Here is a 27,706-nt window from a genome sequence, read left to right on the forward strand (position 1 = left end):
GCTATTCGAGAACTTCACTCCTCTGATGGTTAGAAACCTTTGTCTATTTCAAGTCTAAACTTCCTGGTGGCCAGTTTATATCCATTTGTTCTTGTGTCCACATTGGTACTGAGATTAAATAATTCCTCTCCATCTCCAGTATTTATCCCTCTGATATATTTAGAGAGCAATGATATCTCCCCTCAACCTTCTTTTAGTTAGGCTAAACAAGCCAAGCTCCTTAAGTCTCCTTTCATAAGACAAGTTTTCCATTCCTCGGATCATCTTAGTAGCCCTTCTCTGTACCTGTTCCAGTTTGAATTCATCCTTCTGAAACATGGGAGACCAGAACTGCACACAGTATTCCAGGTGAGGGTCTCACCAGTGCCTTGTATAACGGTACTAAAACCTCCTTATCCCTACTGGAAATACCTCTCCTGATGCATCCCAAGACCGCGTTAGCTTTTTTTCACGGCGATATCACATTGGCGGCTCATAGTCATCCTGTGATCAACCAATACTCCAAGGTCCTTTTCCTCCTCCGTTACTTCTAATTGATGTGTCCCTAGCTTATAACTAAAATTCTTGTTATTAATCCCTAAATGCATGACCTTACACTTCTCACTATTAAATTTCATCCTATTACTATTACTCCAGTTTACAAGGTCCTTCAAATCCTCCTGTAGGATATCCCTGTCCTTCTCTAAATTGGCAATACCTCCCAGCTTTGTATCATCCGCAGACTTTATTAGCCCACGCCCACTTTTTGTGCCGAGGCCAGTAATAAAAGGATTAAATAAGATTGGTCCCAAAACCGATCCTTGAGGAACTCCACTGGTAACCTCCCTCCAGCCTGACAGTTCACCTTTCAGTAGGACCCATTGTAGTCTCCCCTTTAACCAATTCCTTATCCACCTTTCAATTTTCCTATTAATCCCCATTTTATCCAATTTAGCTAATAATTCCCCATGTGGCACGGTATCAAACGCCTTACTGAAATCTAGGTAAATTAGATCCACTGCGTTTCCTTTGTCTAAAAAACCTGTTACTTTCTCAAAGAAGGAGATCAGGTTGGTTTGGCACGATCTACCTTTTGTAAAACCATGTTGTATTTTGTCCCATTTACCATTGACTTCAATGTCCTTAACTTCCTTCTCCTTTGAAAATTTTTCCAAGACCTTGCATACTACAGCTGTCAAACTAACAGGCCTATAATTATCCGGATCACTTTTTTTCCCTTTCTTAAAAATAGGAACTATGTTAGCAATTCTCCAATCATACGGTACAACCCCTGAGTTTACAGATTCATTAAAAATTCTTGCTAATAGGCTTGCAATTTCATGTGCCAATTCCTTTAATATTCTTGGATGAAGATTATCTGGGCCCCCCGATTTAGTCCCATTAAGTTCTTTGAGTTTCACTTCTACCTCAAATATGGTAATATCTACCTCCATATCCTCATTCCCATTTGTCATGCTACCATTATCCCTAAGATCCTCTTCAGTTTTATTAAAGACTGAGGCAAAGTATTTGTTTAGATATTGGGCCATGCCTAGATTATCCTTGACCTCCACTCCATCCTCCATCCCACTTCTTTCTTTGTTTTCTTCTTATTTATATGACTATAGAACCTTTTACTATTGGCTTTAATTCCCTTTGCAAGGTCCAACTCTGCTTGACTTTTAGCCTGTCTCACTTTATCCCTACATGTTCTGACCTCAATAAGGTAGCTTTCCTTGCTGATCCCTCCCTTCTTCCACTCCCTGTATGCTTTCTGCTTTTTCTTAATCACCTCTCTCAGATGCTTGCTCATCCAGTTGGTCTACAACTCCTGCCTATGAATTTTTTCCCCTTTCTTGGGTTGCAGGCTTCCGATAGCTTCTGCAGCTTTGATTTAAAATAATCCCAGGTCTCCTCTGCCTTTAGATCCATATGTTCTTCAGTCCAATCCACTTCCCTAACTAATTTTCTTAATTTTTGAAAGTCAGCCCTTTTGAAATCAAAAACCCTAGTTGCAGATTTATTTTTTTAATCCTTCCGTTCAGTTTGAACTGAATTAGCGCATGATCACTTGAGTCAAGATTATCCCCTACAACCATTTCTTCTATGAGGTCCTCACTACTCACCAAAACCAATCTAAAATGGCATCCCCTCTAGTCGGTTCAGCAACTACTTGATGAAGGAATCCATCAGCTATCGCATCTAGGAAAATTTGAGCCCTATTATTATTATTACTGCTCCCCATCCACGGGACATGTCAAGAGGGCCAGGAAGGCTCCTTTGCAGCGGCACCGAGGGAAGTCTGGGACAGAGGCTAGGTCCATGTCGGACAGTCCTCGATCCCCACTGGGCCCCAAGCCTCTGACTCATGTTGAGTGGAGTAGCCCGGCCCCTTCGGAAGAGGGATGTCCGGATGCAGTCCATGCCTGAAGCCCTCAGGTGGCCTGGGACGTTATGTCCATGCCGGTGCCCAGAGTGCCGCAGATGTCGGCCCTATGCTCCAGAGGCAAGCCACCGCTGGGATCTCCGCAGTTGCCTCTGGCCCGGTGCCAGTCTTGGTCGAGGGAATATTCCCGATGCCGTTCACTGCCCAGCAACCATTCGGGGCAGAGTCCATGTGGATCGCCCTCGACGCCGACCAGACTGTCTAGCTGGGTTCCGTCTGGCTGGGACTCTCGGCACCACTTGTCCTCAAGAAGTGAATATCGATGGAACCGCGGCATGTGTCGCCAACAGTCCTCGTTTCGAAGTGGGGTACTGCAGTCGGTCACGGCATGGTCGTCGACACCGTTGCTGCTTGGACTCCTGCTCCAAGTCTCCGCCAAGACATCACAGTCCCGTGCATTGATCGCCGGTGTCTCGCCGTTGCGGGTCCGCCCGTCGAGGCCATTCACGGAGCAGCTGTTACCGTCGGTACCAGCCCTCCACATCGAGATTGTGGTTCTGTGTCCAATGTAGATCCTGGCACCGCCGCTCCTCTTGGTCCAGAGACCACAGCAGATCTTATGCCAGCCCGGCTTCCATTTGTAGCCATCCTTCGATGGGCCAGGCCAGCCAACCCGAACAGCTGGACCCACCGGTGCCACAGCAGCTGCAGTGGCACCGAGCGTCGTGGCCGGCACAGTGGTATCAGTGGGCACCATGGCCTCCGGCGCAGCCCCCAGTGGGAGCTCGCTCGGTGGCCAGAGCTTCGGAAGCACCATCTGCCTCCCTCTCCAGACTCCCGAGAAAGGCGTCGGTGGGACATACGTCCTCGGCACCGTGCCCAGAGTCTGACCAGGTGGTGGACCCTCCAGTGCCGGCCGATACCCAGAGCACCGCACTGGCCTCCTCACCCCCCCCCCGGAGGTGGCGATTGCGGCCCCGCCCCTCTCTGCCCCGCAGGAGGACTTCAGGGCCCATCAAGAACTCTGAAAGAAGGTGACAGCAAACCTTCACCTCCAGGCAGAGGAGATGGAGGAGACCTCAGACTTCCTGTTTAACGTGCTGTGCGCGTCGGCACCGAGTAGGGTGGCCTTGCCTCTCCATGAAGGGGTGGCTAAGATTTCAAATGCCCTGTAACAAACACCGGCCTCATTGGCCCCCATCTCTAAGAAGGTGGAACGCAAGTACTTTGTACCCACTAAGGGGCATGAGTACTTGTATACCCACCCGGCACCCAACTCCCTGGTGGTCGAGTTGGTCAACCACAGGGAACGGCAGGGTCAGTCAGCCCTGATCCCAAAGAACAAAGACACTCAGAGACTGGACTCTTTCGGAAGGAAAATGTATTAGTCTTTGAGCTTCCAGTTACGAGTGGCTAACCAGGCTCTCCTGGGCTGGTACGAATTCAATCTGTGGGGCTCCCTGCGCAAGTTTGAGGACTCCCTCCAAGAGTGCAATGATAAGGAGTTCAAGGCACTAGTGGAGGAAGGGGCAGCGGCTGCTAGGGCGTCCAAACAGGTAGCCTCGGATGCTGCGGACACGGCTGCACGATCAATGGCTCCTGCTCTCTGGGCTGTCCAGCAAGGCACAGTCTTCCATGCAGGATCTCCCATTTGACGAGAAAGCTCTGTTTGCTGCAGAATCAGATACAAGAATGCATGGCATGAAAGACTCCCACACGACCCTCCAGACTCTGGGCCTCTATGTCCCGGCTCCGGCAAAACCTAAGTTCAAGCCGCAGCAGACTCCCGCCCAGGCCACCCTCCTAAAGTAGGACGCCGCCCAGAAGAAGCAGCAGAACTATAAGAGATGCCCTGCCCCCCAGCCTGGGGGCAAGCAGGTGGGGAAAAGGCACTTTTGATGGGACGTTCAGGGGCACTCTGCCAGTCCTCATCAGGGATCCACCCCCAGTAAAGCTCCCGTTCTCCAATCAGTTGTGTGCTTTCCTCCTGGAATGGTCGCGGCTCACCTCAGACCGATGGGTCCTCAACACAATCTCCCGGGGTTAAGTCCTCCAGTTTACTTCCTCCCCGCCCAACCACCCTCCGCCCCCGTCCCTCTTGAGGGACCCCTCGCACGAAGCTCTGCTTGAACAGGAGGTGGGGCGGCTCCTAGGTCTAGGAGCGATAGAGGCGGTACCCAAGGAGTTCATGGGCAAGGGGTATTACTCCCGTTATTTCCTTATCCCAAAGGCCTAAGGGGGGCTCAGGCTCATCCTGGACCTGTGAGTTCTGAACTAGTACGTGGTGAAACTCAAGTTCCACATGGTTTCGCTGGCTTCCATCATCCCCTCCCTGGATCCCGGGGTCTGGTACGCTGCCCTTGATCTACAGGGCACGTACTTCCACATCCACATATTCGAGGGGCACAGGTGCTTCCTCCATTTTTTGGTGGGACAGAATCACTACCAATTCACGGTCCTCCCGTTTGGTCTGTCCACTGCCCTCAGGGTGTTTACAAAATGCATGTCAGTGGTAGCTGCCTACCTCAGACGGCAGGGGGTCCAGATATTTCCCTATCTGGACGATTGGCTTGTCAAGGGCACCTCCTGGTTGCAGGGGAGGGATCACGTGGCACTCCTCCTGTCCACGTGCACCGCCTTGGGCCTGTTGGTAAACAACACCAAGTCCACATTAGTCCCAGTCATAGAATCATAGAATATCAGGGTTGGAAGGGACCTCAGGAGGTCATCTAGTCCAACCCCCTGCTCAAAGCAGGACCAATCCCCAACTAAATCATCCCAGCCAGAGCTCTGTCAAGCCTGACCTTAAAAACCTCTAAGGAAGGAGATTCTACCACCTCCCTAGGTAACGCATTCCAGTGTTTCACCACCCTCCTAGTGAAAAAGTTTTTCCTAATATCCAACCTAAACCTCCCCCACTGCAACTTAAGACCATTACTCCTTGTCCTGTCCTCTTCTACCACTGAGAATAGTCTAGAACCATCCTCTTTGGAACCACCTCTCAGGTAGTTGAAAGCAGCTATCAAATCCCCCCTCATTCTTCTCTTCTGCAGACTAAACAATCCCAGTTCCCTCAGCCTCTCCTCATAAGTCATGTGTTCCAGTCCCCTAATAATTTTTGTTGCCCTTCGCTGGACTCTCTTCAATTTTTCCACATCCTTCTTGTGGTGTGGTGCCCAAAACTGGACACAGTCATAGAATCATAGAATCATAGAATATCAGGGTTGGAAGGGACCCCAGAAGGTCATCTAGTCCAACCCCCTGCTCAAAGCAGGACCAATTCCCAGTTAAATCATCCCAGCCAGGGCTTTGTCAAGCCTGACCTTAAAAACCTCTAAGGAAGGAGATTCTACCACCTCCCTAGGTAACGCATTCCAGTGTTTCACCACCCTCTTAGTGAAAAAGTTTTTCCTAATATCCAATCTAAACCTCCCCCACTGCAACTTGAGACCATTACTCCTCGTTCTGTCATCTGCTACCATTGAGAACAGTCTAGAGCCATCCTCTTTGGAACCCCCTTTCAGGTAGTTGAAAGCAGCTATCAAATCCCCCCTCATTCTTCTCTTCTGCAGGCTAAACAATCCCAGCTCCCTCAGCCTCTCCTCATAACTCATGTGTTCCAGTCCCCTAATCATTTTTGTTGCCCTCCAGTACTCCAGATGAGGCCTCACCAATGTCGAATAGAGGGGAACGATCATGTCCCTCGATCTGCTGGCTATGCCCCTACTTATACATCCCAAAATGCCATTGGCCTTCTTGGCAACAAGGGCACACTGCTGACTCATATCCAGCTTCTTGTCCACTGTCACCCCTACGTCCTTTTCCGCAGAACTGCTGCCTAGCCATTCGGTCCCTAGTCTGTAGCGATGCATTGGGTTCTTCCATCCTAAGTGCAGGACCCTGCACTTATCCTTGTTGAACCTCATCAGATTTCTTTTGCCCCAAACCTCCAATTTGTCTAGGTCCCTCTGTATCCTATCCCTGCCCTCCAGCGTATCTACCACCCCTCCTAGCTTAGTATCATCCACAAATTTGCTGAGAGTGCAATCCACACCATCCTCCAGATCATTTATGAAGATATGGAACAAAACCGGCCCCAGGACCGACCCTTGGGCACTCCACTTGATACCGGCTGCCAACTAGACATGGAGCCATTGATCACTACCCGTTGAGCCCGACAATCTAGCCAACTTTCTACCCACCTTATAGTGCATTCATCCAGCCCATACTTCTTTAACTTGCTGGAAAGAATCCTCTGCCCTCTGCCACGAAGCCCTCAGACTGTTGGACTTCTGTATAGCCCCCGACATCCACCTGAAGGCCTTCCACCTACTGGGCGCCTGGAATGAGAGGGTGGATCTCTTGAGCAGGGACTTTTCCTCGCAACACGAGTGGTCCCTCCACCAAGAAGTGGCCTACCGGGTCATCCGAAGGTGGGGAACTCCCCAGGTGGACCTATTCACAACTCGGCAGAACCGGCAATGTCCCCAATTCTGCTCCCGGGGGCCTGGGGAGGGGCGCTATCTCCGATGTCTTTCTCCTGTCCTGGTCAGGCTGGCTTCTCTACGCCTTTCCCCTGTTCCCTCTAATCAGCAGGGTCCTGGAGAAGATAAAGATGGACAAGGCCCGGGTCCTCCTGATTGCCCCGGTATGGCCCAGGCAGCATTGTTACGGGATTCTCATGGGCCTGGCAGTTGCTCTACCATGGCCATTGCCGCTCCGCCCGGACCTGCTCTCTCAGGAGCAGGGCCGCCTCCTCCATCCCAACCTAGCGGCTCTTCACCTCACGGCGTGGCTGCCCAGTGGTTAGGTGGAGAGGAAAGGACGTGCTCAGAACAGGTTCAGTGCGTCCTTCTCAAAAGTAGACGGCCCTCCACTTGCCGTGCTTATTTGGCAAAGTGGTCCCAGTGTTCCAGGTGGGCGGCGGACCAGGGTGTCTCCCCAGTGGCCATCCTGATCCAGCTTATCCTTGATTACCTCCTCCACCTGAGGGCCCAGGGCCTGGCGCCCTCGTCAGTCAAGGTGCATGTGGCAGCCATATCAGTCTTTCATCCACCGGTGCAAGGGCACACGGTATTTTCCCATGCTATGACTGGACAGTTCCTTAGGGGTTTGGACAGTGTTTTTTCATATTCTAGGAACCAACCCCCCCGGTCCCAGTGGGACCTAAACCTGGTGTTGGCTCGTCTCACAGGGTCCCCGTTTGAACCACTGGCCACATGCTCTCATGGAAGGCGGTTGCAATCACGTCTGTCAGGCAAGTCTCAGAGCTCAGGGCCGTGATCTCTGAACCACCGTACACGGTCTCTATAAGAACAAGGTCCAGGTCCACCCACACCCTGCGTTCCTTCCGAAGGTGGTCTACGCCTACCACATGGGTTAGGAGGTTTTTCTACTGGTCCTCTGCCCCAAGGCTCGCGCGTCCAGTGAGGAGTACTGTCTCCACACGCCCAATGTGTGGCAGGCTCTGGCTTTCTACCTCAAGCGGACCAAGCTGTTCAGAAAGTCCTTGCACCTGTTCGTCGCCTCTGCTGAGCGCGCGAGGGGCCAGCCGATTTCCACTCAGTGGCTTTCCAGTTGGATCTCTTCATGCATCCGTTCCTGTTACGAGCTGGTGGGTGTCCCCCTACCACCCATTGTGAGGGCACAGTTGACTTGGGTGCAGGCCTCGTCGGCTGCCTTCATGGCCCGAGTCCCCATCCAGGACATTTTGTAGGTCTGCCATGTGGTCTTCGGTTCACACATTCACCTCGTACTATGCGATCATTCCCCAAACCAGGGATGACGCCAGGTTCAGCAAGGCTGTTCTCCATTCTGGGAACTTGTGAACTCCTACCCATCTCTAACAGATATAACTCGGAATCACCCATTGTGGAATAGACATGAGCAATCACTCGAAGAAGAAAAGACAGTTACCTTTTCCGTAACTGGTGTTCTTTGAGATGTGTTCTCATGTCTATTCCACATCCTGCCCTCCTTCCCCTCATACCATGCCAGACAGGTGCCACTCCAGGGGTCGCGGGGGGCGCTCCCCCACTACGGGTACTGCTAGGGGAAAAACTTCCGGCAGCAGTGCCCGTGGCGAGCACACACACCTATTGTGGAATAGACATGAGCAACACATCTCGAAGAATGGAAATGGTAACTCTCTTTTTTTGGGCAGTGGGAGGCAATGGGGGGTTGATTTTTTGTTTTTTGGAGGGTTTTTAGTTTGGTATTTCTTTGTGTTGCATGTATCCCCTTTCTTTGACTGACAGATGAAAGAGCTTCAAGGCAGTAACCTATCATCTTGTATGCCTAAATCACCAGTCAGACCTATAGCACAATATAAGTAAATTATAGCTCATGATCAAAGGCACCTATACTGATTTTTCAAGAATTCAGGCACAGTATTTTAAAAAAAAAAGTGAAACATTTCAAGGTTACAAAGGGTTAATTCTAGAGCTGTCAAGCGATTAAAAGAATTGTGATTAATCACATGACTAATTGCACTGTTAAACAATAGAATATATTTTGTTTAAATATTTTTTGGATGTTTTCTACATTTTCAACTATATTGATTTCAGTTACAACACAGAATAGAAAGTGTACAGTGCTCACTTTATATTTATTTTTATTACAAATATTTGTGCTGTAAAAACCAAAAGAAATAGTATTTTTCAGTTCACCTCATACAAGTACTGTAATGCAGTCTGTATCATGAAAGTTGAACTTACAAATACAGAATTACGTATAAAAAAAACTGCATTCAAAAATAAAACAATGTAAAACTTTAGAGCCTATGAGTCCAGTCAGTCCTACTTTTTGTTCAGCCAGGTTTCAGAGTAACAGCCATGTTAGTCTGTATTCGCAAAAAGAAAAGGAGTACTTGTGGCACCTTAGAGACTAACCAATTTATTTGAGCATAAGCTTTCGTGAGCTACAGCTCACTTCATCGGATGCATACTGTGGAAAGTGTAGAAGATCTTTTATACACACAAAGCATGAAAAAATACCTCCCCCCACCCCACTCTCCTGCTGGCAATAGCTTATCTAAAGTGATCACTCTCCTTACAAAGGCTGACAAAGGAGGTGCTGTTGTCATCATGAATAGGTTGGAATATGAACAAGAGGCTGCTCGGCAGCTCTCCAACACCACTTTCTACAAGCCATTACCCTCTGATCCCACTGAGAGTTACCAAAAGAAACTAGAGCATTTGCTCAAGAAACTCCCTGAAAAAGCACAAGATCAAATCCGCACAGACACACCACTGGAACCTCGACCTGGGATATTCTATCTACTACCCAAGATCCATAAACCTGGAAATCCTGGGCGCCCCATTATCTCAGGCATTGGCACCCTGACAGCAGGATTGTCTGGCTATGTAGACTCCCTCCTCAGGCCCTACGCTACCAGCACTCCCAGCTACCTTCGAGACACCACTGACTTGCTGAGGAAACTACAATCCATCAGTGATCTTCCTGATAACACCATCCTGGCCACTATGGGTGTAGAAGCCCTCTACACCAACATTCCACACAAAGATGGACTACAAGCCGTCAAGAACACTGTCCCCGATAATGTCACGGCTAACCTGGTGGCTGAACTTTGTGACTTTGTCCTTACCCATAACTATTTTACATTTGGGGACAATGTATACCTTCAGATCAGCGGCACTGCTATGGGTACCCGCATGGCCCCACAGTATGCCAACATTTTTATGGCTGACTTAGAACAATGCTTCCTCAGCTCTCATCCCCTAATGCCCCTACTCTACTTGCGCTATATTGATGACATCTTCATCATCTGGACCCATGGAAAAGAAGCCCTTGAGGAATTCCACCATGATTTCAACAATTTCCATCCCACCATCAACCTCAGCCTGGTCCAGTCCACAGAAGAGATCCACTTCCTGGAAACTACAGTGCTAATAAACGATGGTCACATAAACACCACCCTATACCGGAAACCTACTGACCGCTATTCCTACCTACATGCCTCCAGCTTTCAGCCTGACCACACCACACGATCCATCGTCTACAGCCAAGCTCTGCGATACAACCTCATTTGCTCCAACCCCTCAGACAGAGACAAACACCTACAAGATCTCTATCAAGCATTCTTACAACTACAGTACCCACCTGCGGAAGTGAAGAAACAGATTGATAGAGCCAGAAGAGTTCCCAGAAGTCTCCTACTACAAGACAGGCCTAACAAAGAAAATAACAGAACACCACTAGCCGTCACCTTGAGCCCTCAACTAAAACCCCTCCAACGCATTATTAAGGATCTACAACCTATCCTGAAGGATGACCCAACACTCTCACAAATCCTGGGAGACAGGCCAGTCTTTGCCTACAGACAGCCCCCCAACCTGAAGCGAATACTCACCAGCAACCACATACCACACAACAGAACCACTAACCCAGGAACCTATCCTTGCAACAAAGCCCGTTGCCAACTGTGCCCACATATCTATTCAGGGGACACCATCACAGGGCCTAATAACATCAGCCACGCTATCAGAGGCTCGTTCACCTGCACATCCACCAATGTGATATATGCCATCATGTGCCAGCAATGCCCCTCTGCCATGTACATTGGTCAAACTGGACAGTGTCTACGTAAAAGAATAAATGGACACAAATCAGATGTCAAGAATTATAACATTCATAAACCAGTCGGAGAACACTTCAATCTCTCTGGTCACGCGATTACAGACATGAAAGTTGCAATTCTTCAACAAAAAAACTTCAAATCCAGACTCCAGCGAGAAACTGTTGAATTGGAATTAATTTGCAAATTGGATACAATTAACTTAGGCTTGAATAGAGACTGGGAGTGGCTAAGTCATTATGCAAGGTAACCTATTTCCCCTTGTTTTTTCCTAACCCCCCCCACCCCCCCGACGTTCTTGTTAAACCCTGGATTTGTGCTGGAAATGGCCCACCTTGATTATCGTACACATTGTAAGGAGAGTGGTCACTTTAGATAAGCTATTGCCAGCAGGAAAGTGGGGTGGGGGAAGGTATTTTTTCATGCTTTGTGTGTATAAAAGATCTTCTATACTTTCCACAGTATGCATCCGTGGAAGTGAGCTGTAGCTCACGAAAGCTTATGCTCAAATAAATTGGTTAGTCTCTAAGGTGCCACAAGTACTCCTTTTCTTTTTGTTCAGCTAGTCACTCAGACAAACAAGTTTGTTTACATTTGCAGGTGATAATGCTGCCCGTTTCTTGTTTACAGTGTCACCTGAAAGTGAGAACAGATGTTCACATGGAACTGTTTTAGCTGGTATTGCAAGATATTTACATGCCAGATGCGCTAAAGATTCATATGTCCCTTCATCTTCAACCACCATTCCAGAAGACATGCTTCCATGGTGATGACGGGTTCTTCTTGATAATGATCCAAAGCAGTGCAGACTGATGCATGTTCACTTTCATCATTTGAGTTAGATGCCACCAACAGAAGGTTAATTTTCTTTTTTGATGGTTCGGGTTCTCTAGTTTCCGCATCAGTGTGTTGCTCTTTTAAAACTTCAGAAAGCATGCTCCACACCTCATCTCTCTCAGATTTTGGAAGGCACTTCAAATTCTTAATCCTTGGGTCAAGTGGCTGTAGCTATCTTTAGAAATCTCACATTCCTTGCTTTTTGTCAAATCTGCAGTGAAAGTGTTCTTAAAATGAACATGTGCTGGATCTTCATCCGAAACTGCTATAATATGAAATATATGGCAGAATGCAGGTAAAACAGAGCAGGAGACATACTATTTCTTCCTCAAGAAGTTCAGTCAAAATTTAATAGCGCATTATTTTTTTAACTAGCATCATCCGCATGGAAGCATGTCCTCTGGGATGGTGGCCGAAGCATGAAGGGGCTTATGAATGTTTAGCATATCTGGCACGTAAATATCTTGAAATGCCGGCTACAACAGTGCCATGCGAACTCCTGTTCTCGCTTTCAGATGACATTGTAAATAAGAAGCTGGCAGCATTATCTCCTGTAAATGTAAAGAAATTTGATTGTCTTAGCGATTGGCTGAATAAAAAGTAGGGTTGAGTCAACTTGTAGGCTCCAAAGTTTTACATTGTTTTTGAGTGCAATTATGTAACAAAGAAAAGCTACATTTGTAAATTGCACTTTCACAATAGAGAGATTGTAATATGGTACTTGTATGAGGTGAATTGAAAAATACTGTTTCTTTTGTTTATCATTTTTACAGTGCAAATATTTGTATTAAAAATAATAAAGTGAGCAATGTACACTTTTTATTGTGTTGTAATGGAAATCAATATATTGGAAAATGTAGAAAAACATCCCAAAATAGATAAATTTCAGTGGGTAATCTATTGTTTAACAGTGCACTTAAAACTGTGATTGTGATTAATTTTTTAATAGAGATTAATTTTTTGATTTAATCACGTGAGGTTAATTGCAATTAATCGACAGCCCTAGATAATTCCTTCATGCTGCAGAGATGTAAGAAGATAAGAATAATTCTAATGTTAATGAACATGTAGATATTTCCACTAAAAATGTTGTGTCCTCTTTTAAATAGAATATATAGAAATTGGATTAGTTGCTTTACAGCTAGATGGCTTTATTAGTAGCCAAAAGAGTTTAACTGCTGCTGGCATCATATACATGGATACGCATGACTAACTTTAATCTCCAATATATGTGGTGAAGGGGAACTTCCACTGTGTGGGTGGGCGGTTCCGCATCTTCTGTTTAAGCTACTAGGGCTATGTCTACATTTACAGCCAGACTACAGACACTGCATGCCTAGCTAGCATGGATATAAATAGCAGTGTATAAACGGTGAGATATGTCTTAGGCGAGTAGAGTACCTTATATGTCTGAACCCCCAGGGCTTGAACCCTACAAGACTGTCTGTGTGCCCAAGCAGTGCCTCTCGCATCTGCACTGCTATTTTTAGCAGTGCAATGTCCTGCTCCCTCCCCCCTGCCAGAACTGCCAGCACTTCTCCCCACTGCTTCCCCTTTGCCAGAGTCTTTCCCTCTGGTAGGGAAAGGCTTCAGCGTACAGGAGGCTGTGGGACACTGCACTGCTAAAAAATAGCAGAGTAGATGTGGGAGGCACTTTTTGGACATGTAGAGAGCTGGGTAGGGTATATACTCTGGGAGTTCAGGCAGATAGGGCACTCTGCTCTACTCAGCTGTGTCTCCCCACTGCTGTTTATGCCCGAGCTAGCTGGGCATGCAGTGTCTGTATTCTTGCCTCCAATACAGGTGGCGTTGGATGCTGCTGATGCTGCTTCCTGTATCATGGCTTCCGCTATCTCCATGTGGTGAGTCTCTTGGCTGCTTCTTTCTGGGTTGTCCACCGACGCCCAGAAGTTATTGCGGGACTTGCCCTTCGACGGCGGGGCCCTATTTGCAGAACAAACAGACAGCAAGTTGCGTGGCCTCAAGGACTCCTGCACCACCTTGAAAACCCTGGTTCTCTACGTCTCAGCTCCGGCGCGTAAGCAGTTCAAACCACAGCAGTCTTAGGGTCAGGGGAGCCTGCCTCGGCAGGACGAGCCCCATAAACAAGCCAAGGGTTACACGCGCCGCCCGAGCCATCCCCCTCAGCCCAGTTGGGCTCGACCCACAATAAGCAGGGGGCCAAACAGTTGTTTTGAGGGTGCGCCCGAGGGCGACCTACCAGACTATTCACTGGATCAATCTTTCCCAGTGTTGTTCAACCGCCTTTCCCCTTTCCTCCTGGCGTGGACCGCTGGGTCTTCAGCACAGTGGAACGGGGTTATACCCTCCAGTTCCTTTCTACCCCCCCTTCCCACCTGCCTTCCCCATCCCTCTTCAGGGACCCCTCTCAGAAGAGTCTCCTCGTGCATGAGGTAATGGGGTTATTACAGCTGGGTGCGGTGGAAGAAGTTCCTCTTGAGTACAGGAAAAAGTGGTTCCATTCCTGATACTTTTTAATCCGAAAGGCCAAAGGCGCTCTAGGACCCATCCTGGATCTGCAAGACCTCAACAGGTACCTACAGAAGCTAAAGTTCCGCATGGCCTCTCTGGCTTCTATTATCCCCTCCCTAGATTCGGAAGACTGGTATGCCGCCCTCGACTTGAAGGACACATACTTCCATATAGTGATCTTTCGAGGACACAGTCCTCCGGTTTATGGTGGGGCCCCACCACTACCAGTTTAGTTTTCGGCCTGGCGACGCCACCGAGGGTGTTTACTAAGTGCATGTCAGTGGTGGCGCCTTACCTCAGGTGCCGGCTTATCCAGATCTACCCATCGTCGACGACTGGCTCGTTAAGGGCTGCTCCAGGCCTCAAGTCCGAAGGGATGTCGCGGTGTTTCAAGCCACGTGCCGCTCTGTGGGCCTACTGGTGAATGACAAAATGTCGACATTAGTGCCAGTGCAGGGGATAGCGTTAATCAGATCATTCCTTGACTCTGCCTGCGCCAGAGCGTTCCTGCTGCTGGAAAGGTTCCATGCATCGACGAACCTCATTGCAGAAGTCTCCGCATTCCCTTTGACTACAGCCAGGGTCTGTCTGTCTGCCTGCTGGGTCACATGGCAGTGTGCACTTCTGTGGTCCTCTGTGCCAGGCTCCAGATGCGGCCCCTGCAACAATGACTGGTGACGATCTATTCCCAGTCCTGAGACCCCCCTGGAAAAGATCGTTACCATTCCCCAGGCGATACTTACTGGACCGACTGCGGGACAGTCCTGAAAGGGGTTCCATTCGACCAACCTCCTCACTCCATTGAGTTGGTGTCGGATGCCTCTGATCTTGGCTGGGGGGCACATCTCGGCAACCTCCAGACACAGGGGAGGTGGTCTCTGGAGGAAGTGCAGTTACACATAAACGTCAAAGAGCTCCGAGCAGTCCAGCTGGCGTGCAGAGTCTTCTTGGCCCACCTGTTGGGCAAGGTGGTACGAGTCCTGACGGACAACACAGCCTCGATGTTCTACATCAACAGGCAAGGGGGATTACTCTTGTTGGCACTCTGAGACTTCTCCATCAGCCACAAAATGCATCTGGAAGCTTGTCACCTTCCTGGGCATCAGGAATAAGCTGGCAGACCAGCTCAGCAGAGACTTCTCTTCTCACCATGAGTGGTCGCTGCATACAGAGGTAGCCTGCATGATCTTCCAAAGGTGGGGCACTCCCCAGGTGGACCTGTTCGCTACCAGACAGAACAGGAAGTGCCACTGGTTTTGTTCTTGACAGGGTCTGAACAAAAAGACTCCCTCTCTGATGCTTTCCTCCTGTCATGGTCAGGGAGCCTGATGTACTCATTCCCTCCAATTCCACTCATCAGCAGGGCCCTGGAAAAGATCAAGAGAGACCAGGCATAGGTTTTTATGATTGCTCTGTCGTGGACTCACCAGCATTGGTTCGGCACGCTCATGAGCCTGTCAACGGCTCCTCCTTGGCCCCTGCCCAACCAACTGGACCTGCTGTCGCTGGACTACGGTCGGCTCTTACACCCCAACCTCGGGTCCCTCTGCCATTTGGTATGGATGCTGCGTGGCTGAACCCAGAAGAGTGGACTTGTTCAAAGAAGTCCAACAGGTCCTCCTGAAAAGTAGGAAGCCCTCAACTAGACTGACTTACCCTGGCCAAGTGCACAAGGTTTTCCCACTGGGTGTCTGAATGGGGCATCTCTCCATCGCGTTCCTCCATACAGGCTGTCCTGGACTATCTGTTCCATTTAAGGAACCAGAGTCTAGCACACTCTTCCATTAGAATGCATCTCGCGGCCATCTCCACTTTTCACCCACCGATCCAAGGACAGACTGTGTTCTCATGACTTGATGGTCAGATTCTTGAGAGGGCTGGAGAGACTCTTCCTGCAGGTACGGGCTCCTGTTCCACAGTGTGATCTTAACTTGGTCCTCCACCCTTTGAACTGCTGGGGTCCTGCTCCCTTTCCCATCTGTCAAGGAAGGTTGTATTCCTGGTGGCGGTGACATCAGCAAGACGGGTCTCAGAAATTAAGGCCTTGACCTCAGAAACGCCATACACGGTCTTCTACAAAGATAAGGTTCAGTTGCAGCCCCGCCTGGCCTTCCTGTCAAAGGTGGTCTCCATCTTCTATATGAACCAGGACATCTTCCTCCCAGTGTTTTGTCCCAAACTGCACAAGATCAGTGAAGAGAGGTGTCTTCATGCCCTGGATGTCTGGAGGGCTTTGGCTTTTTACTTAGAACATACCAAGCCTTTCCGTAAATTGACTTACCTCTTCATCGCTACAGCGGATAGGATGAAGCGTCATCTGGTGTCCTCACACAGGATTTCCAATTGGATTACCTCGTGCATAATGACCAGTTATGACCTGGCAGGGGTTCCACCACCACTGATTGTCAGAGCCCACTCGATGAGAGCTCAGGTGTTTTCAGCGGCCTTCTGTCACACAACCCTATCCAGGATATCTGTAGAGCCACAACATGGTCCTCTGTCCACACGTTTATGGCTCATTATGCCATCACACAGCAGGCCAGGGACAACGCTGGACTCGGCATAGCTGTGTAGCAATCTATACGTCAGTGAACTCATTCCCACCTCCAGGGATACTGCTTTGGAGTCACCTAATATGGAAAGGACATGAGCAAGCACTCAAAGACAGTTAAAAAAGACAGCTACCTTTTCCGTAACTGGTGTTCTTTGAGATGTGTTGCTTATGTCCATTCCAGGACCTGCCCTCCTTCCCCACTGTTGGCATTTCCGGCAAGAAGGAACTGAGGGTGGCGGGAGCCGGCAGTGCCCCTTATACTGAGCACCTTAGGGGGCGCCAGAGCTGGTGCCCTACGGATACTGCTGAGGGAAAAACTTGCGGCACTGGTGCATGTGGCTAGAGCACACGCCTAATATGGAATGGGCATGAGCAACACATCTAGAAGAACACCAGTTACAGAAAAGGTAACTGTCTCTTTTGATAAAATCAAACAGATGCGGCCTTGCTGAAATCAAGGAAATGGAAACAGAAACAGAGCCAAGAAAGCCACACAGCCCATCTGCCTCGAGTAGGTTGGACCAGTCACAAACCAAAACCTTGGATGTTTTGAAACATGTATAGAATACTATCTGTAAAGCAAACCCATGCCATTCTTGGCTAACACAGATTAGCAGAGACCACTAGCTCCCCATAACAAGAAAAATAATCCATTTAATCGAGAAGGCAGTCTATGAGCCACCTGAAAAATTAGTTTGACAACTTTTGAAGAAACAGACTAGATGTCAGCAGTCTTGCCAATTTCCTTAATTTTTCCAACTTTTTCTGAGCAAGTTCAGTTGAGAATGTGGTGGCAGCCAAACTGAAACAGCATGTGACCTCTTTCTGATGTGTCCTTCACAGTCAGACTTTAAATCAGTCTGGACACAGCCTTTCTGGTGCTACTGGCTGTATCTTGACAGTTATAACTTCAAATGATTACCATGTAACATGTTGGGTCCACACTAAAACCTGGGCTGATCACATTTGAGATGGAGGAGTCCTTTTTCCTTTTCTTTCTTATGTGGAAGGAATGAACTGATTGTGCAGTTTCCACAAGTTAACGCATTAATTTTTGGTGAGTGTATGATGTCTCTCCATTGTAAATTGGCATTTACTCGCTACAGAAACTTAAGTAAACGCTGCTACTTTGTATTCCATTAATTGTACAATGAGTTTGAGTTAAAATTCTTACTAATCTAGCTGGGGGAGCAGGTAAAATTTTAGGTTAGAATATGCAAGACCAATTCAGAATCTCATGTCTTTCTAATCTTTTGAAAATTGTTCAGGGCAAGAATATTTTTTTAGAATATTTGCCAGTGATTGATAGTAAACAGGAAGGTGACAGAATGTAACTAATTGTGAGAAATGGATATTTGAATTTATAGATATGTAAACGTTTTAATCATAGTATGGTAGTTTTCTGTCATAACAAGTGGGGACATTTTTCTTGGAACAGGGCATATATGATTGAACATTTATTTAGTCTCCATTGTTCTGGCTTCTAATTTTATAGTTCTTTGTAAACGCTTTCTCTGTAAAACGTTCTCTAACATCATTAGCTCTCAAATATATCAGTGGTAACAGAATTCTCTCTGCATGTTTAGACTTGAAATACGACTTGAAAATGTTCTGTGAGCTATAATCTACAGAGAAGTTTTAATTGAATAGCTAATCATTTTTGTTAAGCATTTGTTGTATTAAATACCAGTTTTTAAATGATAAATGTTTGTGATATTAGTTAAAATACTTGTTTTATAAAGAATCCTCATCTCAGTAAGCATCTTTAAATAATTCCATTGTTTTAGAGTTCTTAAAGATGCATGTGATTTTAGTTTGCAGTTAACATGTTTCGAACATTACCACCATCTTCTAATCCAACGGGGGCAGAATTTGATCCAGAGGAAGATGAACCAACTCTAGAAGCTGCCTGGCCTCACCTACAGGTAATTAGCAATCTCCTTGCTTTATTTGACTAAATAGTAACTAAATTATTGCAAAATAGTATTACACAATGTGTCTTCCTACTGTGTGTTAAACGCACTAGTGTAAATTCTCTTTTGCAGTCAAAAATACATTTAGTTAATTTTAAGAGCTGGACAGTCTTTGAAATTACATTGTGTAATTTGAAATTATTAGTTTTAATCTTTCAAAAGATGTTAATACGTAAACAACTGAAAAGAAAATTACATTGAAAATCAATCTTTGTGGTTTTAGAGGTCAAAAGTGTGTTGCTTGTTTCAGTACAAACATATGATTTTAAATTAAATAATAAAGATTAAAGTGAGCCTTAGTTGATTATTGTTACTATTCAAACTTTATTTTTTTTATTTATCTATGGCAAGGTTCTAGCTTTAGATGTTTGAAAAATGTGAGCGCAAAGTAAAAGATTTTTCAAAATATGTATTACTGAACACCATGAATGTTAGTATCTATTGGTATGAAGTAAAATTAATTCAGGAATGTAGTATTTGGGAATTCTTTGCAGTTTAAAGAATGTAGCACTGTAAGAAAATACAGCGCCTGATGACATACATTCCCTGCACCAAATTGTAGTATTACTCTCGCTGTAAAGTGATATAAAAATAATGTATAACACGATCTTAAACTAGGAAGTTTCTTTTTGAACAGTGTCAGAATTGAGTTGTAATTGTACTGCTTACAAAAATATAATATTGTATCAAAAAAACTAATGTTATTTCTTTGTGGATTTTTTTCAGCTTGTTTATGAATTTTTCTTAAGATTTTTAGAATCTCCAGATTTCCAACCTAATGTAGCTAAGAAATATATTGATCAGAAGTTTGTATTGCAGGTGAGGTAAAAATGAATATATCTTCAAGCTTTAAATCCAAATTGATTTAAAATGCATTAGATTTGAGTAAAATGTATCTTTCTTTTTCCACAGCTTTTAGAACTCTTTGACAGTGAAGATCCTCGGGAAAGAGATTTTCTTAAAACTACTCTTCACAGAATATATGGGAAATTCTTAGGCCTAAGAGCTTACATCAGGAAACAAATTAATAATATATTTTATAGGTATGTCACAGCTCTGTATTTTGGTACATATGATTAGATATAGTAATTTAGACTTTTTGGTCCCTTATTAGCAAAATCTTCATTATTTTATTCCATGTAAACATGTTTGTGTCTAATAATATTGGCATCTGTTTAATTAAGCAATTCTCAGTGGGATCCAAATCAGGGGAAGTATAGCATGGGATAAATTTTATAGCTGCAGTTTGGGTACATTTGAGATTCTGCATTTAGATCAGTTTTGTGTCAACTTGACTTTTTATACAGTGCTTTATCAGGGATGAGTTGCTTGAATGATAGCGCCATGTTACCGAGTGCAGTGCATATTATGATTGTTTGTTGTTCGTAATATCATAGAGCAGAGATACATTTGTTTCAGTTTTTCATAATACATATATATCCTGGGGACAGATGTGGCAACACAAGTGAAGAAAATACATGTGCAGGAACTCACTTCAAAGGGCAAGTTCCATTTCTGAGGGAAGCAAGTACAGTTTGAGGTTGCATAAGCAAAAGATGTCAAATTAGGGGTAGTCCTGATAATCGGTGTCAAAGCACCACAATGGTACTGTTGCTGAAAGTGTATTTGCTCTTGCAAGAAATAATAATAGTAATGTCTTTGCTTCCACCACTTTGGTTGTGAATCAGGGTTATTAATTTTTTTTTGCATATAGAATCATATATCCAGTATTCGTAACTGGATAGTTTTAAGTTCTCAGACTTCCTGATTGGCGCAAACTCAGCTCCAGCTGGAAGGTTGTTGAACTGAGGCTGAGCTATTTTGAAATGTTCTGCCCCAGTGTATGTTGCAGGAACGCAATTACTCTTTAATTGATATTATGCCTATTTGTATTATTGCACTGTTACCTGAGTTTCCTTCCTATCTTGACTTTAGATAAATCAATGTTTATAAATTCACAAGTTTAAGGGAATGGTGAGGAGTAACCTAAAAAATACTACTAAAAATTGAGTCCATTATAGTGAACTGTTTGTATGCTAGATTTCAGCTAAATAAACATTAGACCTTGTCAGCTAAATATTATATCAGTATTATTTTCAATAATGTTTCTGTTTCTCTAGAATCCAGAGAGTATTTTTAGGAAACGGAACACATTACTTATTTGGATTTTTGCCTCCAGCATATTTGGCTTAGAATAAAAATAATGACTCCCTAAACACTTTATCAAAATGTTTATATTATCTGTGGCAGCAACCACTAGAGTAAATAGATAGTGATCCCCGCTAATAGTTATTGTTACTTTGCCCAAACTTTGCACGCATGCACACGTACGCACCCCAGTTCAATAAACACAGATGTAAATTCAGAAGGTCAGAGTAAGGCATTTAGGGTATGTCTACATTGCAATTAAAAACCTGCAACTGCCCTGTGCCAGCTGCCTTGGGTGAAGGGGCTGTTCATTTGTGGTGTAGATATTCGGGCTTGGGCTGCAACCCAAGCTGTAGGACCCTCCCACCTTTCAGGGTCTTAGAGCCTGGGCTCCAGCCCAAGCCCAAACATCTACATCTCAATTAAACAACCTCTTAGTCCAAGCCCTGCGAGCCTGAGTGAGCTGGACAAGCTAGCCATGTTTTTTAATTAGTGTAGACACACTCTTAAAATCAGTGGGGTTGCAGTTCTGAGTGCAGCAATAGCAACCCACTGCAAAAACAGAGCTAGTTTCTGCCTCCCTTGCTCTTGTTGAGTAGAAACTTACTACCATGAAACCCTGTTGAAATAGATACTTGCAGAGCTCTGCTTGTGGATAAGGGTAACAAAATCTGGCTTGTTAGTAAGTTGCTCCATACAAAATTGCTACTGCAGTAATGTACCATGTAGAACATTCTGAAAAAGCAAAGTTGGAAAAGGCTTTAGAAATTTGGAAGGAATTTTAAGGAGGGAAGGGAAAAACTAAACTTATATACCTTGAAATTTTTCACGGGAAACACAGTTCATGACTGTTTCCAAATTTATAGTTGACCTATATCAGCACCTCAGTGTGACATGATATTAAAGTGTTAAGTGGATTTCCAAGCATGTAGCGGCAAACAACTGGCATATATGGGCTTCATGTTAGACAGGATATGATTGAGATATACTCAAATATGGACTCATCCCTAGTAATTTGCAAGTAATCAGTTTGCTGCGCAATAGGGTCTCGGTACGGGTTCCACAGACTTCAGCTTTTGAAGCCATGCCCTTTGTTTGATGCATCTCGTTTTTCTGTAGATCCAGTATGCTGTAAAGCAGTGTTACTTGTATATAGCACATTTTCTTGTCTCTGTCCCTTGTACACTTTTCCTCCTAAAAGCGAACATGTGGCCCCTTGGAGAGAATGGTGCCAACTGCACAACAGCTTTTTGCCAGTTCAGGTGTAGAGGGATCTTATCTCTAGAAAATGCTTTTAGAAAAAGGAACTGAGGAACTGCCTAAAAATAGTGAATAAGCCCCATCTGCTCTGTCTTCATGCAGTGGTTCTTGGTCCTGAATACACTGAACCCCACTCTTTCTTAGATGAAGTACTGTTACGTTTTGTTTCAGGGAAAATGATTTCAAGAAAAGACAGAAAGGGAGTGCATATTTGCTTACAATTTATTTAATCAATAGAGGGTTTTGATTAAGTTAATGCTGGAATGCACAATTTCATGAAACAATATATCTGAAATGTATCCGATTGGAGGTTTATTCTGCCATTTTTTTCTGCATTGGCAGTGTTTTTATGTAATGGAAGCCAAGATTTCAAATCTAGTCATTTCTAGTACATCTTTTGAATGGGTGACAAATATTCTACCCATTCACCTTTTAGTAGTTTGTATAAACAATGGATGGACACTTCTTTCACTTTTCTGCTTCTGTTCTGAAATTTACATGAGGAATGCTGCAGTGAAATCTAGATTATAGTATAGAGAGCACCCTTCTCAAAGTATAAAGAAGAAGCCTTTATCTACCAACTGAATTCTCAAGGACATAGAAACTAAAGTCTTTATGCATCTCAACAAATCTGGATAGAAATTTTGTATAGTACTTCTGGGCATAAAATTCTAAGGAGAAAAATAAGTTTACAAACAAGTTCCTTCAACTGCTTAAGCCTTGAACTTAACTGAAAAAATAGTTACATGTACTTTTTTAATGTAATGTACGCCTCTCTAAAACATTTACTTTGCTCATATTTGGTGTGATTCTGCAGGTTCTCAGTGTAACTCCCAGGCCAGGTTTAAGCAGAGTTTCTTTTCTTGCTTCCTCGAATCATAAGTAAAAATTATGTGGCTGTCTGGAATTGGGATATGGATTTTAAAGTTTTTCCTTGTGTATTTATTACTTTAAATATTTTCTTTATTTTGGTGTTTAACAATTAAATGAAATTAATGTTATCAAATAAAAAGGATTTTCCTACCAATTTCAGTTTTTGCTGAAAATTTTCTTATCTGAACTGAGTTACTTTTTCTGGGGAAAATAATACTCAAAGCAAACTGTTTTGAATCCATTCTATAAAAACATTTTAAAATGGGAAACTGTTTTCTGTTCTAAATTTTGTTGATGAAATTTTGTAACAAGTGTTTTCAAAACCTATCTGAAGTATAAATTGGACAAACGTGGAACTTTAGAGTTTTGGAAAACTTCCAAAAAACCCAACAAATTGTGCCTTTCCACCAAAAGAGAAAACATAATGTGGAGGCTTGACTTGTCCTGTTTATTACTGATCATCTTGGAAACAAATGTATAGTGCAAAACAAATCTTTTAGATCAATATCTGGGAATTATTGGAACACCTCACACACGTTTGCCTTACAAATGGGAGAATAAATTATAGCATTATGCTACACACTCAGTATTGTCTTAATTTTAAAATATAATTTGACTGCATTCAGTTTTTGATCATTACCCCTGCATAAAATGTGACAACTGGAAAAGCACAAGGATGTTTGCTCGTTTTTTCTCTTCAGTGTAGGTGGTTAGAGAACAGTAACTTACTGTGCCAGTTCAGTACAGATGGATATGCCATTGACAGCATTACTGTGCCAGGTATGCAGTTCTGCTACAGAACGGATGTTGCAAGGAAGCAAAACCAACATGAATATCTTGTAGTCCTAGGACCGTGTAAATTTTTAAAATAAAAGCATTCAACGTGGCTAATTATTGCTATTAATAGATCATTTTGTAAGCACAGCAAAAGAAGCAACTCTAAAGATTTAATTATCCAAAACAATCAAATCTATTCCTGACTTGTACATACTATATTTTAAAAAATGGATTTTTCAGCCTGCTGAATATAAATGGTAGTACACTGTCTGAAGTACTAATTTTCCACTTCACATTTTTCTGATGCTACATGAAACATCAGATAGATACGAAGTCATGTCTTGGAGATAGGTCTATATATAGTCAATACTGACTGACTAAAACTGTATTTCATTTGTTTAGGTTTATTTATGAAACAGAACATCATAATGGCATAGCAGAATTACTGGAAATATTGGGAAGGTGAGTTACCTGTTGTATACCATAAAAATCAAACCATTAAGAATTTAAAAATTGAATAGGGGCTGGAGGGATACATTTCTTCAAAATGTATAACTTTTTATATAGTTTGGCAGAGTTATAACTAAGAAGGGAATATGATAACCATCTACTAATATTTAAAGGGTATAAACGCCAGTGAGGGAGAGTAATTGTTTAGGTCTAAAGTGTATGTGGACAAGTTTATCTATGATAGATTAAATTACAGAATATCAAAAAGAAGTCCTAAACACAAGATCTGCTTGTTTACAAAGGAAAATCTCAGTGCTAGAATGATTTACTGAAGAAAATACTGTAGAGAACTACCTTGCACCTCCAAGGCAATAGACTGCATGACCTAATAGGCCCAATCAATGTCCAATAGCTGTGATTCTCTGCATAAGATTGCTTCTTATTTCACATTGCACAATATGTTGCCAGGATGACAGGTTTAAAATAAATAAATGAAGAAACTGCAAAGTTTAATAATAATTTTTAAAAAAAGGCAGCTCTGTTTTTCTAATAGTTATATAAGACATTTAGGTTGACTATGTTTGGACTGAAAAGTTAGTATCATGTATAATGATTATTAGTTAATATTTATACAGCATTTATTACCACAGTTTATGCATTACACTCATCACTGAATAGTGGGAAGACTTTAGTTCCCATATCAATGCTTCCCTCTCCCCCTCAATCAATGAGGAATGGCAGGGAATATAACAAAATTCAGAAGGGGTGAGGAAGATTTAAGAGCAAATAGTGGCAAGATGGGGGCCAGCCCCTCCTCCTCTTTAGGTCCTCAACCTTTCCATTAGCTGGGGCAGGGGAGGTAATGCTAGTGGAATAGTTCTTGCATGTCCTCTGTTCCTCTGCCCATTAAACTCTCCCAAGCTTTTCAAAAACTTCTTGCTTCTGTTAGCTGCCCTGGCCTCCTTCCCTTTAGTTGCAGCATAGAAGTTATGGTTTTATGATGCTGCGAGTCTGACCAGTTGCCTCTTTTTGAGATGAGGAAATAATTTTTCTGGCAACAGATCTGGTGGGCTCGCATCATGGAAGCACATTTGGGCTGAAAGAAATAGGATATGAAAGTTTAATATTAGGAAAGAGGAAGACTGTTCAGCTCATTGCAACTTGTGGCCAGTGTCCAGAGCAGATAAAAGCTAGAAGGTCCAGCTCCCAGAGGTAAACAAGATCCTGGATTTTGTTAGTGGACCTTGTGCCTATATGAACTGAAATATCTATCCCCTTGGTAGCGTCTGCCTCTCCCCATGTATAGAAAGGGAGCAAGGATTCAGAATTGAGCTCAGTCCCAGGGGTAGGCTGAGAAGATATACTCTGAGTTATTGGCTATGTGGCGGGAGCCCTGTAGCCCCACACTGGAACCAGTTAAATACTTGGTATGGGAGGGCAGAGTGTGGGCACATAGCACCCCTATCCAGTGTTAAATTAACAAAGTTGCGACCTGACTGTTAAATCTATCCCATGTCTGTTGTGCATACAGTTGTGTGTCCTGATCAACAATAGAATGATGTCACAGGGTGGGACTCAACCCTGCGGCGCCTCCCGTTGTTCGTCCAGGGAATTAGCTTACCAGCCTCCGGAGTGCCCCCTGCTGGCCGATGTCCCGCCTCTCGCTGGTCCCCATGTCCCTTCCAGACCCCAGTGCCCCTTTATCTGGGGGTTCTGCCCCAGCAGTATCTCCCCCAGTCTCTGGGTCTCCCCTCCCTGAGGAACCCCCAAGCCCCCTAATCCCACCTTGCCTCAGCCTATGGGCTACTGCCAGTCACCATCTAGCCCCCTTTCACTGGGGCCAACTGCAGTCTGTATAAGCCAGCCATCATAGGCATGGGGAGGTAGGACCTACTGCCTCTACCTAGCCCCGGTCTGCCCCTTTACAGCCCCAGAACCTGTTTAGGCCCCGCACAAAGCCCTGCAGCCTGGGGGGTTTCCCGGCATGAGCTCCCCAGCTCCTCCTACCTTTCCCCAGTGCTACCCCACCTCAGGTTCCTGTTTAGCTCCCAGGCAGCCAGGTCCTTTCCTCTCTGCTGTCAGAGAGAGACTGCCTGCTCCTGGCCCACTGCCCTCTTATAGGGGCCAGCTGGGCCCTGATTGAGCTGGCCACAGCTGCTGCTGATCCCTTCATCAATGATCTGTTCATCAGCCTGGGCTTTTCTCCCAGCCCTTAGGCCTCTTCCAGGGCTGACTTTTACCCTGTCAGCGCTGGAGCGGGTGACCACCCTGCTACAAATGGTTTTTCGAGTGATCATATGTTAAACATAGATTATCAGATCATTGGATACTCATTTTATGTTAATCTCAGCTCACAGTAAATGCTTTTGAAATTACAATTTGTACAAATTTAAGGAAAACAGAGCCTTTATAATCAAAACTGATGTGCATTTTTTCAATTCTGTGAGTACCGAGCAAACTCTTGTTTTAAACAGATTCACACATTTTATACTATATGCATGGGTAGATATACTACAGAGACTTTTCAGATACTTAAATGTTAGAATAAAATAAACTGATTAGTGAAGTTTGATAATTTACATTGTGTGCATCTATGTTTGCTGGAAAAACATTGAAATTATAGCTGAAATAGCTTGGACCTATGCATAGATTTGTCTTGAATAGTTATTTATATATCTTATTTATTGAAATGTTCAACAAGTAAAAGGATTCCAAAGTTAACAGTAAAAAGAAAAGGAGTACTTGTGGCACCTTAGAAACTAACAAATTTATTTGAGCATAAGCTTTCGTGAGCCACAGCTCAACATATTCCAGAAGTTATTTACAGTCAAGTAATGTTGACCAACAAGTTACAAAAGAGAAAGCAGTAATTGGGCTTTCTTGAAAAAGCCCTAAGAAATGCACATTCATCTGAAATTAGTTTGTCATTAACCTGTTTCCACTGTATTAGCAGAAAACACAAACCGATGATTTCACATCTCTAAGAGTTCTCAAAATGAAGCTCCAAAAGATACGTTTTTTAGACATGGCTCCCACAAAACTAATTGCACAATTGGAATGCAACATAAAAGTATATGAAATTAAAAGCATGAATATTTATTACTGCCTTACTGTTGAAAAGCTGCCCCAATGTTGAAACTTCTCTGCCACGTTATTACTCTGTCATCCTGCTTGCTACCACTAGAAGGTGTGGAACAGTTATTAGAACTATTAAGGTCTAAAGTTAAATACAAGTACTAGATAAATATTTCACATTCTCCTCAGCTGGATGAAAACTAGACTGTTTTTTTTTTAATCTAAATACCCAGTACTTAAATTCAGATTTTTGAATTGTGAATTCTCCCCTATATGGCAGGTGATCCACTTTCCTCCCCACTCTA

General features: G+C 44.4%; 1 protein-coding gene across 4 annotated transcripts in view; it reads left to right on the forward strand.

Moving 5' to 3' along the window:
• PPP2R5C (protein phosphatase 2 regulatory subunit B'gamma) overlaps positions 1 to 27,706 on the forward strand; it is a 192,001-nt gene that overhangs the window by 95,796 nt on the left and 68,499 nt on the right. For 3 of the 4 annotated variants that reach the window (XM_073349665.2, XM_073349667.2, XM_073349668.2), the window contains 4 exons: positions 18,660 to 18,770; positions 19,545 to 19,637; positions 19,731 to 19,861; positions 24,279 to 24,338. In XM_073349665.2, the coding sequence (XP_073205766.1) occupies positions 18,660 to 18,770; positions 19,545 to 19,637; positions 19,731 to 19,861; positions 24,279 to 24,338 (395 nt within the window). The remainder of the gene's footprint in view (positions 1 to 18,659; positions 18,771 to 19,544; positions 19,638 to 19,730; positions 19,862 to 24,278; positions 24,339 to 27,706) is intronic. The other variant, XM_073349666.2, reaches the window with a different exon arrangement.

Source organism: Lepidochelys kempii, chromosome 6 (genome assembly GCF_965140285.1).
Source record: "Lepidochelys kempii isolate rLepKem1 chromosome 6, rLepKem1.hap1, whole genome shotgun sequence".
Taxonomy (NCBI): domain Eukaryota; kingdom Metazoa; phylum Chordata; order Testudines; family Cheloniidae; genus Lepidochelys; species Lepidochelys kempii.